This window comes from Macadamia integrifolia, chromosome 12 (genome assembly GCF_013358625.1).
Source record: "Macadamia integrifolia cultivar HAES 741 chromosome 12, SCU_Mint_v3, whole genome shotgun sequence".
NCBI lineage: Eukaryota > Viridiplantae > Streptophyta > Magnoliopsida > Proteales > Proteaceae > Macadamia > Macadamia integrifolia.
In genome coordinates, this window is record NC_056568.1 from 26,449,124 (window position 1) to 26,463,924 (window position 14,801).

At 35.9% G+C, this 14,801-nt stretch overlaps 2 protein-coding genes across 2 annotated transcripts; one reads left to right on the forward strand and one right to left on the reverse strand.

The window, feature by feature from the left end:
- Positions 1-2,666: 2,666 nt before the first annotated feature.
- Positions 2,667-4,624, reverse strand: LOC122058469 (NAD(P)H:quinone oxidoreductase-like). The gene is made up of 3 exons (XM_042621158.1): positions 4,467-4,624; positions 4,190-4,381; positions 2,667-3,279 (listed from the first exon to the last, which is right to left on the reverse strand). The coding sequence occupies exons 1-3, from the start codon at positions 4,537-4,539 to the stop codon at positions 2,972-2,974; spliced, it is 573 nt and encodes a 190-aa protein (XP_042477092.1). The 5' UTR covers positions 4,540-4,624; the 3' UTR covers positions 2,667-2,971.
- Positions 4,625-12,795: 8,171 nt separating this feature from the next.
- Positions 12,796-14,452, forward strand: LOC122058281 (NAD(P)H:quinone oxidoreductase-like). The gene is made up of 3 exons (XM_042620897.1): positions 12,796-12,940; positions 13,042-13,233; positions 13,916-14,452. The coding sequence occupies exons 1-3, from the start codon at positions 12,868-12,870 to the stop codon at positions 14,221-14,223; spliced, it is 573 nt and encodes a 190-aa protein (XP_042476831.1). The 5' UTR covers positions 12,796-12,867; the 3' UTR covers positions 14,224-14,452.
- Positions 14,453-14,801: the final 349 nt, after the last annotated feature.

Genomic DNA, 14,801 nt, shown 5'->3' on the forward strand with positions numbered 1-14,801 from the left:
AAAAAAACATATCACATTCTAAGTATTTTATTAGAATAGAGAGATAAAAGGAGCTCCCAGAAAGATTTCGATCTGTTACTTTCTGCTTTATATTATATAACAGATTCGAAGTATTCTATTAGATAGGTAAATAGAGGTCAAGAAACCACTAAGAACACGCAACAATAATAAAAGAACAAAAGGTTACAAAATGCATGGTTCATGCAAATAGCAGTGCTAATGATGTCCACGTATAAATTATTTTAAAATTCCATATATTATTGGAAAACAATATTTTATATGTCTAATAAGTGAACTACGAAGGCAATGACACTGGGATGACATCCTTTGGTTCAGTTCCTACCCTTTTTTAGGTATAAGATTATATATGGGCAAGATTCTCCAAAAAAAAAAAAAAAAAAAAAAGAGAGATTATGGGCAGGATAACCCTATCTGCTTGCACAACTATTGTGAGTCAGTGCGCAGGTTAATGGGAAACCGAATGAAGGCATTTAGGAGGCAGCATCGTCTTTTTTACCCGCTTATGTCTAAACATAGAGACACGCAAGCCGACAGTCTTCTTTTAATTAATCCTAAGATTATTTTAATCCATATTCAACTATCATTGTTGATGATAGAGGTGCATCAATATCTCGTGTGAATTAGTTTTTGAACAACAGATTGGAATCACGTTAACAGTTTCCATATCTCATACTTGGATTTAGCTATCATTGTGGACTTCTTCTCATCCTGATCACATTTTCTCTTGTTTTCTCTACAATCTATAGTTATAAAGGTATAACCTTACATAGTCAGGAGACTTTAAAGATGTTGGTAGTTGTAGAGGTAAATTACCTTTTGGGAGAAAGAATCTTGCCGGTTGGGTATAGGCAACACCAATATGTGGGAAGCATTTTGAGTACATGAGGCAGGGGGTAGCATAATCTTTTTGCACTTGCTTATGCCTTAGCGTAACACCAGACTCACAAAGTTCTTTCTTTATTAACTTTTTGGTTCACAAAAGTCTTAATAACTTTTTGGTTCACAAAAGCATTTTTAGTACATGAGGCAGGGGGTAGCATAATCTTTTTGCACTTGCTTATGCCTTAGCGTAACACCAGACTCACAAAGTTCTTTCTTTATTAACTTTTTGGTTCACAAAAGTCTTAATAACTTTTTGGTTCACAAAAGCATTTTTAGTACATGAGGCAGGGGGTAGCATAATCTTTTTGCACTTGCTTATGCCTTAGCGTAACACCAGACTCACAAAGTTCTTTCTTTATTAACTTTTTGGTTCACAAAAGTCTTAATAACCCTCCCCACCCTTTTTATCCTGGATTCTCACTTTTTCTGTTGGTTTATAATGGGCAGGAGGAAGGACTCCATTTTTCTTGAATTTATGATCAGTACTCCTGTTGATCCATTGAAGATGTTAGCACTTTCTATTGAGTGCTTCTCAAGTAGTGTAGAAATTGCTTGACCTCTTGTTCTTTTTAGGTTTTTATGCTCTGATTGGTAATATTTTAAGTCATTGAGTTAGACCGACTGACCACAAGAGTGGTTGGATCAAACTATCCCTAAATTTATGGATGTTGTTAATGGGTTGTCTAATTCAGAAGCTTGAACTATTAGGTGGAAAGAACTAAAGGTATACCTTGGTCTTAGAGTTTTCCTATGTCATGGATAATTTTTCATTCACCCTTAAGTGTTGTTCCTCTTTTCGATGACATTACTATGTGACATGTGTTGTTCATATTATGTTAAAATATCTAACTTAAAAAATTTAAACTATTAGATGAAAATGCCCTAACATGTATCCAAACAAGGTCTCAAAGTTTCCTAATATGGGATAATTCCCAAATCCCAACTATGAAGACAGAAAACCCAAGATGAATCTCAACACATATCCAAGGAAGGGGAAGAAAGGGCACGAGGCTGTGTAACTAATTAGTGAGAGAGCCTTAATTACCTTTAATGCACTGACAAAAATACAAAACCAATTGACATGTTTATCTAATATGTTCCTTCGATTAAAGACCTGCTAAGCCGACAGATCTCTTCTATCTGAGCTGAATTGTAATGGTTTGGTTTGGTCCCATAGTGTTGTAAAAATGAAACCCTAAATCGATGTAGAAAAGAATGGGAATCAAGAATAGCCAATTCGACAAGATTGTCTACGTTTATGTTGAGAGGAGATCTTGCTTCAATATCAATAGAGAATAAGGTTATAGCGCTAGTCTTCACACCTCTCTTAGATTACTTACAGAAAAAGAACTCTTGCTACAAATATATAACGAAACCTTATACGAGAAAATTTACATAAACATCTATTTAGCACCTAATTCTTTTTTTTTTTCATGGGGCTGCCATTTGCTAACCCAAACGTACCCCCACATGGACCAGCCAATTCACTTATGAGTGCAAATAAATTATGTGCAGCCACATTAGTGGAATAATCTGTAAGTTTGATTTGTCAAAGGAGATCCACTATTCTTCAGGAGATTAACAAATTCAAATGAGGAATTTTCAGTCTAAATGAAACAATACCGAGTTTAAATACTGTGATATATGATCTTATTCACCAAAACATCCATAAGCCACCATCTAATCAATCCACACTGTTCAATCAGGGGCTCTCTTGGATTAGACAAATCAATATAATTTTAATACTGAATCCCAATAATTTCTGTAGAAACTGGAAATATTTTCCCAATATTTTATTACCACATGATCTAGCAGAAGTAATGAAAGAGAACAAGTCGAGGACAGACTTCTTTTAGGCACAATCCAATTACAAATCAAAACTCCAATGCTATAACAGTGTTATTATTGGGATTCCTTTACTATTACAATCAAAAACATTGCAGACCAGATTGAAATGGTCTGCTAGCAACAGAAATTTCAAAGAAAGAACCATTTTTGAAGAGGCACTTATGGTGGTGGTGCCATTGAGGAAAGACCAGAACTAATCGAGATTTAGAGTTTCAGAGATTTACTGAGAGGTACCATTAAGCCTCAAAGTAAATTCCTGCAATGAGACAAGAATCTGTTGTAGGATCTCCTTGGACATTGAATCAATCAAGTTTCCTTTGTCGTCAAACTTTGGAGGAGGGTTGAATGCAGGCACAAAAAACTCTGGTTTGTTGATGAAGTGAATATCAACATAAACCCCAACTTGGCGCAAATGGTAATGTGATCTTCCACCACCAAAACCGCCTCCTGCACTGACAATGGTAGCCACCTTTCCACCCCAAACATTGGGAGGTCTAGATCCCCAGTCAACAGCATTCTTCAATGCAGCTACATTCATAAGGTAAAGAGAAAGATGAAGGAAAGAGTTAGCAACAAATCAAATGAAACAGAAATAATATTCCTTAGGCTGTGTTCAGTAACGTTTCAAAAAAAGTTTCTGGAATTTTTTCGTTCTATGGAACCGAAAAAACGGAAAAAAGCGTTTGGTGCATTTATGATGTGTTTCCTGTTTTTTTTTTTTTTAACAAAAAGTGAAAAAATAAAAAACACTAGAAACAAGAATTGACGGAACGACAAAAGCTAGTTCTGCCATTCTAGATTTATTCCAAAAGAAAAAAAAAAGGGCATTTTGACACAAAAACTGAAATTTTCGTTTTTGACACGAAACGTCTTTTTCTTCGTTTTTATGGTGTTGAGATGTCGAGAGTTATAAAGGCATAAGTCTACATCGGTTAAGTTTGGTCTTCGTGCCTTCATATACTTGAGGCCTTAAGGTTATAAGTTGAACCCTCAAACATGGTTTTAGAGCCCAGCCCGTTTGTTGTTTTTATGGTGCGTAGAGAATCTGAAAACAGGGTATTCACAGATAGAACTAGTCCAAAAGGGTTATCCACTGAGACTACTAGGGCTTCTATACCAACTCAATCCAAAGCATCTAAGGCATCCATGAGTCCAATGTTGAAGGTATCAACTTTCAAACTCAGCCAACCAACCAACCCGACAGAAAATTTAAAGATGAATCATTTCTCTTCAGTTTTCTAGACCCGGAATGCCTAGAATCTTTAGAGACCCTCCAACCATTGATCAGAGGCCAATTGAGTTCTCCATAGCTCATAGTCAACACCAAGCTAGTGTTCTAAAACCAAACTAGCCCTCAACTGAACTCCTTGTGGTCTCAGGACATTAAGACCCATCAAATGAAATTCACAGCTAAAGAAAGAGAAGGGAAGAAACGTACGGGTAATGGAGTAGTTGTACTCCGGCGACGCAAAGAGAATGGCATCGGCGGCAGCAATTTTCTGACGGAAAGCCTCAACCACAGGAGGGCAAACCCCATCGACTTCAAGGTCAGTATTGAGCAAAGGAAGTTCTGAAATGTCCACAAGCTCAATCTCCATTCCTGTAAGGAAGTCCTTGCATATTTGCTGTGCTGCAAAGCATAAAGAACCAAAGAAAAAATCAGAACCAAAAGCTACACAATAACAGAGTAGATGAGATTGATTTGATTTGAGTACCAGCTCGGACAAGGCCAAGGTGGTAAGATCCTTTGCGGAGAGAACCGCAAAGGGCGACGACTTTAAGAACCATCTTCTCTTCTTTATATTGGGCTTTCTGTATTGCTCTGCTTCTCAGTCTATTTGCTGTGTGTTGTTGGGAAGATAGAACTAGTGAATCATATTTATAGAGGGCTTAAGAGGATCTGGAGAATTTGGATTTTGTTATTAAAAAAAACAAAATCAAACTTCAAAGTTCAAACCTTCCTGAATTGATGGACGAATAGCAGTAACAGGTGATGTTGTAATACGTCATGAAGCACGTTATGATGGCATCAGAGACACATAGGAATGACATAGGCGAAACAAGGTGCTCCCCATTATTGAAAGAACTAATAAAAAAATTCCAAAAAAACACAAAAGTAAAAATCCACATAAGAGTCATTTTCATTTTTATAGGGTGAGTTGGTCATTTCGTCCCTCATACCTAGGCACAGGGATCATACTCCTCCGCAAAAAATATTTTCCCCCTCTTCATATATCTCTTTATGAGAAAATGGTTTTTGCGGAGAGTGTAGGGGGGGGGTAGACACATGGGTGGGTAGGTGTAAGAATGACTACCTACCCTTATGAAATACGATAATGATCTCTAACTTGATGTTTCTGCATGTTCTTCCATTGACCCAAGCCACGTACACTCCTGCACATAAAACACTTTTCTCTTTTTTTATACATGTAATTCAATGTTGGTTTATCTGAGACCTTTAAAGAATCTTGATATACTATTAAACTATCTCCACCTATTGCTTTAAGGTTTGAGGTTGGACTACCAAGTAGTAGGTAATATATAGATTGTGCATAAATATACATTAGAGGGATAAATAATGTATATTTGGCATAGAAAAGACACCGAGCACAAGAGAGGAGTGCCCCACGATTGAAATAATGGGGTTCACATATTCAAAGAGGAGAGAGTTTTAGGGAAAAGAGAGTCTATGTGGATGTGTATTACTGGCAATATCCACGTCATTTTCCCATAAAAGTATTTTCACAATAATGCTTGTGTACCATGTAATACATAAAGTGATTTTCTAGTTGGGACAAAGTTTTTTGTTCCTGAAAGGCCCTTGTGCCATGATACAAGGGCTTGCAATGACCTCTGTATCTATGCCTTGGTTTTTGTGTTTCCATGTGTGGGCATAAGGTTTCTTACTAACAGAAAACACTTGCCCTTCTTGTTGACACCCTCAAGATGTCAAATAATTTATAACCTTATTTTTTTAAATATATTTGTTTCAATATGGATAAAATTGTCATTTCACATATATACTATAAAAATGTGTGTGATGATACAACTTTTGATAATGACATAGTGACAAGTCACTTTCAAATTGTTTTATTAAAACCCTTTTTTAATCCTAACTAAAAAAACTTTTGAAAATAAAACAAGACACAATTAAAAAATATTTAAATTTTTAAATAAGCCGATACACTTATAGAGGTGTCATTTAGACAGTCCATTACATAATACACCTATATGTTTTTTTTTTTCATACCATTCTATATAAGTGGGAGAACTTAGCTAGCTATGTCATGAGTTATCCCATTATTGTCGCAATTATATATATATATATATATATATGTGTGTGTGTGTGTATTTTTTTTTTTGATTAATGTTTTATTTAGTCTTCCTATTGCTGTATTATGGTTACTTTGATCAATGAAGATTCAACAATTTATTTCATTGCTTTTAGGTAAATCCCAAAAGTTATCAGTTCTTTTTGGGTGGTATCTGACTCTATCTTATTTGGAAAAACGAAAAATGAAAACAAAAAAAAAATCTTTACGCTAAAAATTTTATCAAAAAATAATCTTAAAATATAAAATTAATAATAAATAAAATAAAATAAAAATTAATTAGATATTACTTCATCTAATTGAAATGTATTTAATTCGGACACTTCACAGTGTATAACAGATCCCAAATTTAGTGGATGTCCACAAAATGAGTGGAGAAGAAATTAAAAATAATATAAGGCACCCATAACATAATTCTAACCTCATGTGAAATTCAATTAATCAAAGTTACACAAAGCACTAAGGAAAAGTCGAAAAATCAAGGTTGATCCAAAATAAATAATTAAATGGAATGTGGCATGCAAAAAGTAAGTCAACGATTAGTTTGTTAGAGTGAAGAAGACAGGCAAATTGATTATGACTCAAAGATCAAAAAGGGCATGGCAACTGCCTTATAATTATCCATAAAAATCAATTTTTTCCTCATTTGAACAATACATGGTTCTAAAAGATATATCATATTATTATATAAATGCATGAAGTGACAAATTTTTCACTTAAAAATTTTACCTTTTCTTTTTCATTATCTTTTTTTTTTTCATTCTTTTTTTATTTTCTTAAATTTTTGATACTTTTTATATTATTATATTTTTATAATACTTAAATACTATTTCTCTCTCTCTCCACTTTCCTTTTCTTCTAATAATTAAAACTCTCTTACCAGTAGGAAATTCCTTATAATTAGATTCTATCCTATTATTCTTATCTCTTCCTCAAATTCTATCCTGTCTCCCCCTTCTCTCTCCTTCTAAATAGATTTACTCACTCTCTCTAATACGTCTCTCTCCCCCTTGCCAATAGGAAATCTACTCTCTTTCCATTCTTTCCATCTCTCTCATATCTCTCCAATAAGAAACCTTCTTTCTATGTAAATTTTCTTATCTCCAATGCATCTCTCCTTCCGTTACTAATAAGAAACCTACTCCCTTTCCATCCGTCTCCTTCCCTTTGCAATAGGAAATCTCCTTAGATCTCTCCAATGAAACCTCATATGCATGACCGTCCGGACGAAACAATTGCTCTAAAAAAGAATACCTGCTTTTCCAAGTTTGTTTATGGGTTCTCTTATTTTTTCTACTTGCTCGGCTGATCTGCTTCGACTATTTTCTCTCTTTGAATTAACGTTGCGCACAGTTGACTCAAAGATCAATATTTGTGTGCTTAATGATCTTTGACTGATTCAAAATTTTAGAGTCTGCTATGAATGATTTTTCTTTATACGTTGTTACCTATCAGTCATTATAGATTTTCAACCTTTTTTTTATGGTTATTATTCTTTATTTGAACGTTAACTTGGCCACATGTAGGAGAGGAATATCTCCATTCTTCTGATCTCCCAATAGTAGAGCTCTATTTGGTTATTGGTTTATTGCAGACGTATTTATGTTGTCAAATACAGCTTTTGTATTTTTTGTTAATTCCCCAGGTGTAGCTGAAGATGAAGACTACATGTTACAGACTGCTTTCAAACAAAAAAGAGTTTGGTGGTTCACTCTGTCTCTTTCCCTCTCAATTACTCTCTTCCCCAGTAGCATTCTGTAGGAATGAACTGTGGTCTCCCTCCATAGATGCTCTTTTTACCTGTAATTATTGTAACACCCTTAGGCATTGCTGAACATTCTGTTTTGGCTTCAATGAGTAATTTCATCCCACTGCTGATGAAGAGAGCATCGGGGTTCCCTTGAGGCTTGAGTGAACCAAGAAGTCTAGCTGTGGCATTGCTGCCACTTCTATCACTGGTTCTCATCATCACCAATAGAGTGAGTGGCCACTGGGATGGACGGCTACCTTGTGTTGTGTAAGATCAAACACCAAGAAACACGAATAATAAAGAGACAATAGATCCGTATGACAGAGATTTAACGAGGTTCACACATCAGGGTGGTGTGTTACGTCCTCGGGCGAAGAAGAAGATGATTCACTATGTAGAAGAGAAATTACACCCTAACAGCGGCGAGGAAAAACTCGCCCTGAAACCCTAGCTCCGAAAAACCCCAAAATACAATGACTTTCTCAACAAGCAACAGTACATTATATATACTCTCAATCGCGGGTCGACCCATCGGGTCGCGGTCGATCCATCGGGTCGCGGTCGATCCATCGGGTCGCGGTCGATCCAGTCAAACCATACCGTGGGGGCGTAGCCCTTGCACCCCCATACGAGATCAGTGATGGGCTCCAGGCTTGGGCCTATCGGCCCAACCCCTTTGCTTCCATCACAGATCTCAAAAATTTTTTCATTCGGGTTGCCACCAAAATATGTCGGATCGGATCAATCTTCAAAATGGGTCAAGAATTCGAGACAAACTTAACATGTTGGAATGGTGGGAATGGGCCAGTCCTCCATGATTGCTTTGTTACATAACTTTACTTTGACATTAATCAAGATTGGAGGAAAGTATAAGAAAGGACAAAATAATGAGGATGGGATACAGGGGTTGGCATCAACAAGCTGTTATAGTCAAGGATATCATAGACGTAATCTTTAAGATGTTTGATAGACTAGAGGAAGTCAATTTTTAAAATTTTAGATGTCACATGGGCAATTCCCGTGGAGAGATCTTGTGGATAGTTTGAAAAACAGTCATTGAGTATAGTATACCAGTAGTTTGTAAACTTGGAATTTGTTTTTAGTGAAGCTAACAGGTAACCAGCCTATTTTTACACATTTATTTCCGTGGAAATGTTTCCGCAGCATTACCTGATATTGTGGCAATGAACATAGAAGGAGTGTTCAAACCAAATAGAAAGCAAGGAGTGATGGCATGGATTTTAAGGTTCAATCAATAATGGGACTTCTCTTTCTGCAGGTTGCAGTTGCTCGACTTGGGATCTAAAGCATTGAAATCAGGTTTGATGCAAAAGAACTTGTGATCTTCTGGATAATGGTGATGTTGCCTTGATAGATTTTGAATATATTGCAAGCTATTTTTCGATCTTATGCCTGAATTTTGATGTATATGCTATTATGTAATATGGTTCATCTGTTTGCAGCAGGAAAGACAGAGGGAATACTACTGAGACAGAGAGAGAGAGAGAACAGGGGATGGGAGAGTCTGGAAATTTAGATACTGTCCATCATCACGTCAGAATTTTTCTTTTCCAGTTAGAGGGAAACCTACAAATGAGTATAGTCATACAGAGAGATTGAAGATAAAATACATTCAAAGCTTCAGATTTTGTTCTCTTAGGTTCAAAGATATGCACCTAAGATTAACATATCAAAATATTTTAGGTTCAGATTTAGAGGCTTGAGGCTTGAGGCTTGAGGCTTGAGAGAAATCTGTCACAAATGGAAGATTGACTTGCTTCGGTAAACCATGACAACTAACTGTGGTAAGTAGTTATTTGCTTTTACTAATATAGCAAGAAGGCATGATTAGACTTGAACTGAAGATATATTTCTTAAGTTGATCAATTTTTAAATTGGAGTTGGTCAAGCAACAAAAACAAATAATGGGAAAACTAACAAATCTAAAAATCTTTGCATGACAAATCTTTCCACAGATAACAGGAAAGATTTTATGGCTCTCAAGCCTCTTAATCTTTTTCTGGTGTTTTGCATTTTTGTGGGGGGTTAGTGGGTTTGTCATTACTCATGAGAATTTTTATCATAAAAGCTCTTACCTTGTTACATACATGCTCTCTCTCTCTCTCTCTCTCTCTCTCTCTCTCTCTCTCTCTCTCTCTCTCTTTTTTTTTTTTTTTTTCAGCACCTTTTTTCCAACTTGAATCACTATAACTTACCCATGATTCACAACTGAGTGGAATATTGTTGTTGCAAGTTATTGAATAGGCTCTAATGCATAACTATTCATCTTACTCCAGAGTTGGAGAGCATCATTAAGTTTCCCTCTTTGCAGTATGTATTGATCATGATGTTAAATGTATCATGGTTAGGAGCTTAGCCCATTTGTTTTCTTCCTATATTTGTTTATTGTGCTTCTACAGATTTGTCAAGCCTTAAGAGACCATTGATGTAGACATTTTTCACCATGAAAACAGTTTCTAATTAATTTCTTGGCAGTTTTAAGAGTAGTAAGCTCCTTCCTGCCTTATACAGGCCATCCATTAGTGAAGAATAGTTAACAGAGTCAGTGATAAGCCTTGTTTTCCATTTAATAAAAAAAAAAAAAAAAAAAAAAGAAGAGAAAGGACCAAGTTTTTCTTAAGCCACGGTAAAGGGGAATCCCTCAACCATAGGCATTCCTCTTGACTTTCCCTTACAGTGCCCTTGGCAACCTTAATGTTTCCACATAGTGCCTACCCTTGTTGGTAGCAATTTTAATTTAAACTATCAACAATGTTTAGCTCTCTCTCTCCTCCCGGCATAAGACCACGTGCATTTGCACGTGTATATTTACTAGTATATATATATATAGAGAGAGAGAGAGAGAGTAGCAACACGACGTGTAAAGTCATCTCATGTCATCAAATATCCACCTTAAAAATAAGCATTGAGTTTCTTTTCACTTATGATGAAAAAAAAATCTCTTCAATCAGATTTGACCTTTTAATTGAACTTATGAATTGTATTTTGAATTTATCAATGAAGGTGTGAGGGTAAGAGGTAAAGGAGAAATTAATGATGAGACTCAATTCTTTCAAGAATTTTATAATAGCATCAAATAATCAATGATGAAGAGATTCTCTCTTCTATGCATGGTCCCAAGTATTGGTATAGAATTGGTCGTGTTGGATCAATATCGGATGAGATCAATAGTGATACTTGACCGATTTGGATCGGTTATCAATATTAATTTGGGATAAAACTGTAAAAAGAAATGTACTTTTTGTGAAAAGAAAGAAAAAAACTGATCGATATAGACCAATCTGATCCAATCTAGATTGGGATCAATATTACTGATATTGAGAACTAATCTTTCCTCTATGACTTAAACAATTTGACCTAAACACAAAGCAAAAATGTGTCAAATGACTTGAACCAATTGATAATGAGAGAACTTTTTGCTAACCTAGCCATGGTGATATGACCTTATGATTGAATTCTTGTATAGTGATTTCTATCACTTAATTCCCCCCCCCCCAAATAATACGCATGTTTCGAAATATTGGTATCATATCAAGTGTATCGATTGATATGTATCAATCTTAGATGGAAAAAATAATATTAATACCAGAGTGATACAATCACAATTTAGTGGATCAACTGAATCAACTCGTTACCTATTCAAAGATGCAACTCGAGTATACTTTTTCCATCCAAACTTGAAACACCTATAATTCTCTCATTTGACAACTGATCAAGCTACTCCTTTGTCTTACTAAATATTTTTCAACAATTTATATTGATAGTTATTATAATTTAAGTTGCATTTTGTAAAATACTACCAACAAAGTCAGCTTTATCCCAACAAGAAACTGAGCATTTTGTAAAATATTTCATCAAAAATGTTATTTTAGGGCAAGAGATCGTTTGTGTTATCATGTGACCCAAACATCAACACAGGGGCTAATGAGAACACGCACAAGTGCATCCACACTCATGAGATTTTTTATTTTGATGGAGTTGGGGTGATAATTTCACATATCCTTGTGCTAAAGCTTTCTTTTATGGGAAAGAAGAACTTTGTTTGAGACCATCTCTCTCTCTCTCTCTCTCTCTCTCTCTCTTCCTTCCTTCCTTCTCGAAAAGACATCCCCTTATTGTGGGAGGAGAGGAATAAAGATAGGAGCATTGGTCTAAGCCACGCTATAGGATAGAGGCCTCTTTTCTTTCTTCTTCTTCTTTTTTCTTTCTTTCTTGCTTTATTTCTTTCTTTAATAATGAAACAGGAGTAGAAACTAGCATTCCCCACACCTAGACAAAACCTCTGTTTTCAAGAGGAAGACTTTGTTTTCAGGCGGCTACGGAAAGACCGCCCCTCACCTTTGAAATCAAGGGCTTTATAAGAGAATGTTCTTTCTCCCTAATGAAATATATATTCTTCGTGAATGCTTTTAAAAACAAATATAAATATATATATACACAAACTTTTTAGTTTTTATTAATATTTTTTTATGGATATATTGACCGATCTCAAAAATATGAACCCATCCAATAAATTTGGCCTGATACGTCCCATTAGAACGGACTCCAATACTTTAATCATGATTTGCATCCGATTGATAATACCTGTGTCTGTTCTATTAAAAAAAAAAAAAAAACTCTCAAACCTATTCAAAATTTTAAATGTCAAATGGTTAAAGAGGCAATGGAGAAGGCGAACTCGTAACATCGTACTCTCACTTATCTTTTTGGTATTTTTTTATTAATTCTTTCAATGATAGAGAGAACAATTTGGTTCCCCTGTGATCTAGGAATGATGCCTCTCTGATGCCATCAAACCGTGCTTCATCGATTCTTGTACACCACGTTTGAACTTTGATTTTTGATTCTGTTTCATTAATAACAAAATCCCTTACCGTTGGATCACAATCCCTACAAACAAAATCTCCACTCTCCAGATCCTCAACCTCCCTCTATAAATATGATTCACTACTACACACAACACAGAGACTCAGAAGCAGAGCAAGGCAGAAAGCTCAATACAAAGAAGAGAAGATGGTTCTTAAGGTCGTTGCCCTTTGTGGTTCTCTCCGTAAAGGATCTTACCACCTTGGCCTTGTTCGAGCTGGTACTGAAATCAATCAATCAATTCTTTGTTTTTTTTCATCTACTCTGTTATTGTACAACTTTTGGTTTTTGATTCTTTCCCTGCTTCTTTATGATTTTCAGCACAGCAAATATCCAAGGACTCCTTAACGGGACTGGAGATTGAGCTTGTGGAGATTTCAGAACTCCCCTTACTCAATACTGACCTTGAGGTTGATGGGGTTTGCCCTCCTGTGGTTGAGGCTTTCCGTCAGAAAATTGCTGCCGCCGATGCCATTCTCTTTGCGTCGCCGGAGTACAACTACTCCATTACCCGTACTGTTTCTTCCCTTCTCTTTCTTTAGCTGTGAATTTCATTTGATGGGTCTTAATGTCCTGAGACCATAATAAGGGGTTTGAGTTGAGGGGTAGTCTGGTTTTAGATGATTGGCCTATATCAATGGTTGGAGGGTCTCTGAAGATTATGGGGATTCTGGGTCTTGAAAACTGAGGAGAATGATTCATCTTTAAATTTTCTGTAGGGTTGGTTCTCAGAGTTTGAAACTAGTTCCTCCTGGGAATGCCCTGTTTTGAGACTAATTCCTTCTCTGTGAATCATAGAGGGTTGGTTCTCAGAGTTTGAAATTAGTTCTTTCTATGAATCATAAACCATAAAAAGAAAAAGGGACTGGGTCAAGGATCCATTATTGCGGGGTCTTGGGAGAGTTATAATGTATTGTGAAGACTATGGCTTTGATACCATGTTGGAGGGTCTAATTCAAAATCTTAAGGCATTTGGTATGGATAGTTCTTCAAGTATATGAAGGCCTCAAAAGACCAAACTTAACCGATGAGGGAGTACACCTCTATAACTCCTAACATCTCAACACCCCAAAGAAGTAAGAAGAAAGGAATAAAGAGGGGGAAACAAAGAATATATTGAGGAATATTGCTTCTGCTTTATTTGATTTGTTGCTGACTACTTCATTCCTCTTTCTCTTAACCTTGTTTAATGTAGCTGCATTGAAGAATGCTGTTGACTGGGGATCTAGACCTCCCAATGTTTGGGGTGGGAAGGTAGCTACCATTGTCAGTGCTGGAGGTGGTTTTGGTGGTGGAAGATCACATTACCATTTGCGCCAAGTTGGGGTTTATGTTGATATTCACTTCATTAACAAACCAGAGTTTTTTGTGCCTGCATTCAACCCTCCTCCAAAGTTCGACGATCAAGGAAATTTGATTGATCCAATGTCCAAGGAGATCCTACAACAGATTCTTGTCTCATTGCAAGAATTTACTTTGAAGCTTAATGGTACCCCTCAGTAAATCTCTGCAACTCTACATTTCGACGAGTTCTGATCTTTCATCAATGGTACCATCACCATAGGTGACTCTTCACAAATGGTTGTTTCTTTGAAATTTCTGTTGGCAGCAGCAGTCCAGTTCAATCTGGTCTGCGATGTTTTTGATTGTAATAAGAAAGGAATCCCAATAACACTATAGTATTGGAGATTTGATTTGTAATTGGATTTTGCCCAAAAGAAGTTTGTCCTCATCTTGTTCTCTATCATTTCTTAAAATTGTATTGGTTTGTCTAATCCAAGAGTAGGAATTGATCATAAATTCAAGTACATATTGGAGTCCTTCCTAGTAAAAACTAACAGTAAAACCATGAATCCAGAACAAAAATGGTAGGGAGGTTTGTTAAGACCTTTGGAAATAAAAAAAGTTAATTAATTCTAGATTTTTCATCCTACCATTGAACAACTTAAACAATACAAATTACATAATGACCAGAGATGATCTAGCCTAGAGAAGACTTCCCAGGCGCCTTTAATGGCACCTAACTACTTATCTAAATTTGTTTCGACCAAGATTTTAAAGCTCGAGATCAGTCTCAATCG

Excerpts from the sequence above, each read along its gene's own strand:
- LOC122058469 (XM_042621158.1), bottom strand. The coding sequence starts at position 4,539 with ATGGTTCTTAAAGTCGTCGCCCTTTGCGGTTCTCTCCGCAAAGGATCT. Across the intron at positions 4,382-4,466 it reads CCTTGGCCTTGTCCGAGCTG|CACAGCAAATATGCAAGGAC; the intron begins GTACTCAAATCA and ends TATGCTTTGCAG. Across the intron at positions 3,280-4,189 it reads GTACAACTACTCCATTACCC|CTGCATTGAAGAATGCTGTT; the intron begins GTACGTTTCTTC and ends TTATGAATGTAG.
- LOC122058281 (XM_042620897.1), top strand. The coding sequence starts at position 12,868 with ATGGTTCTTAAGGTCGTTGCCCTTTGTGGTTCTCTCCGTAAAGGATCT. Across the intron at positions 12,941-13,041 it reads CCTTGGCCTTGTTCGAGCTG|CACAGCAAATATCCAAGGAC; the intron begins GTACTGAAATCA and ends TATGATTTTCAG. Across the intron at positions 13,234-13,915 it reads GTACAACTACTCCATTACCC|CTGCATTGAAGAATGCTGTT; the intron begins GTACTGTTTCTT and ends TGTTTAATGTAG.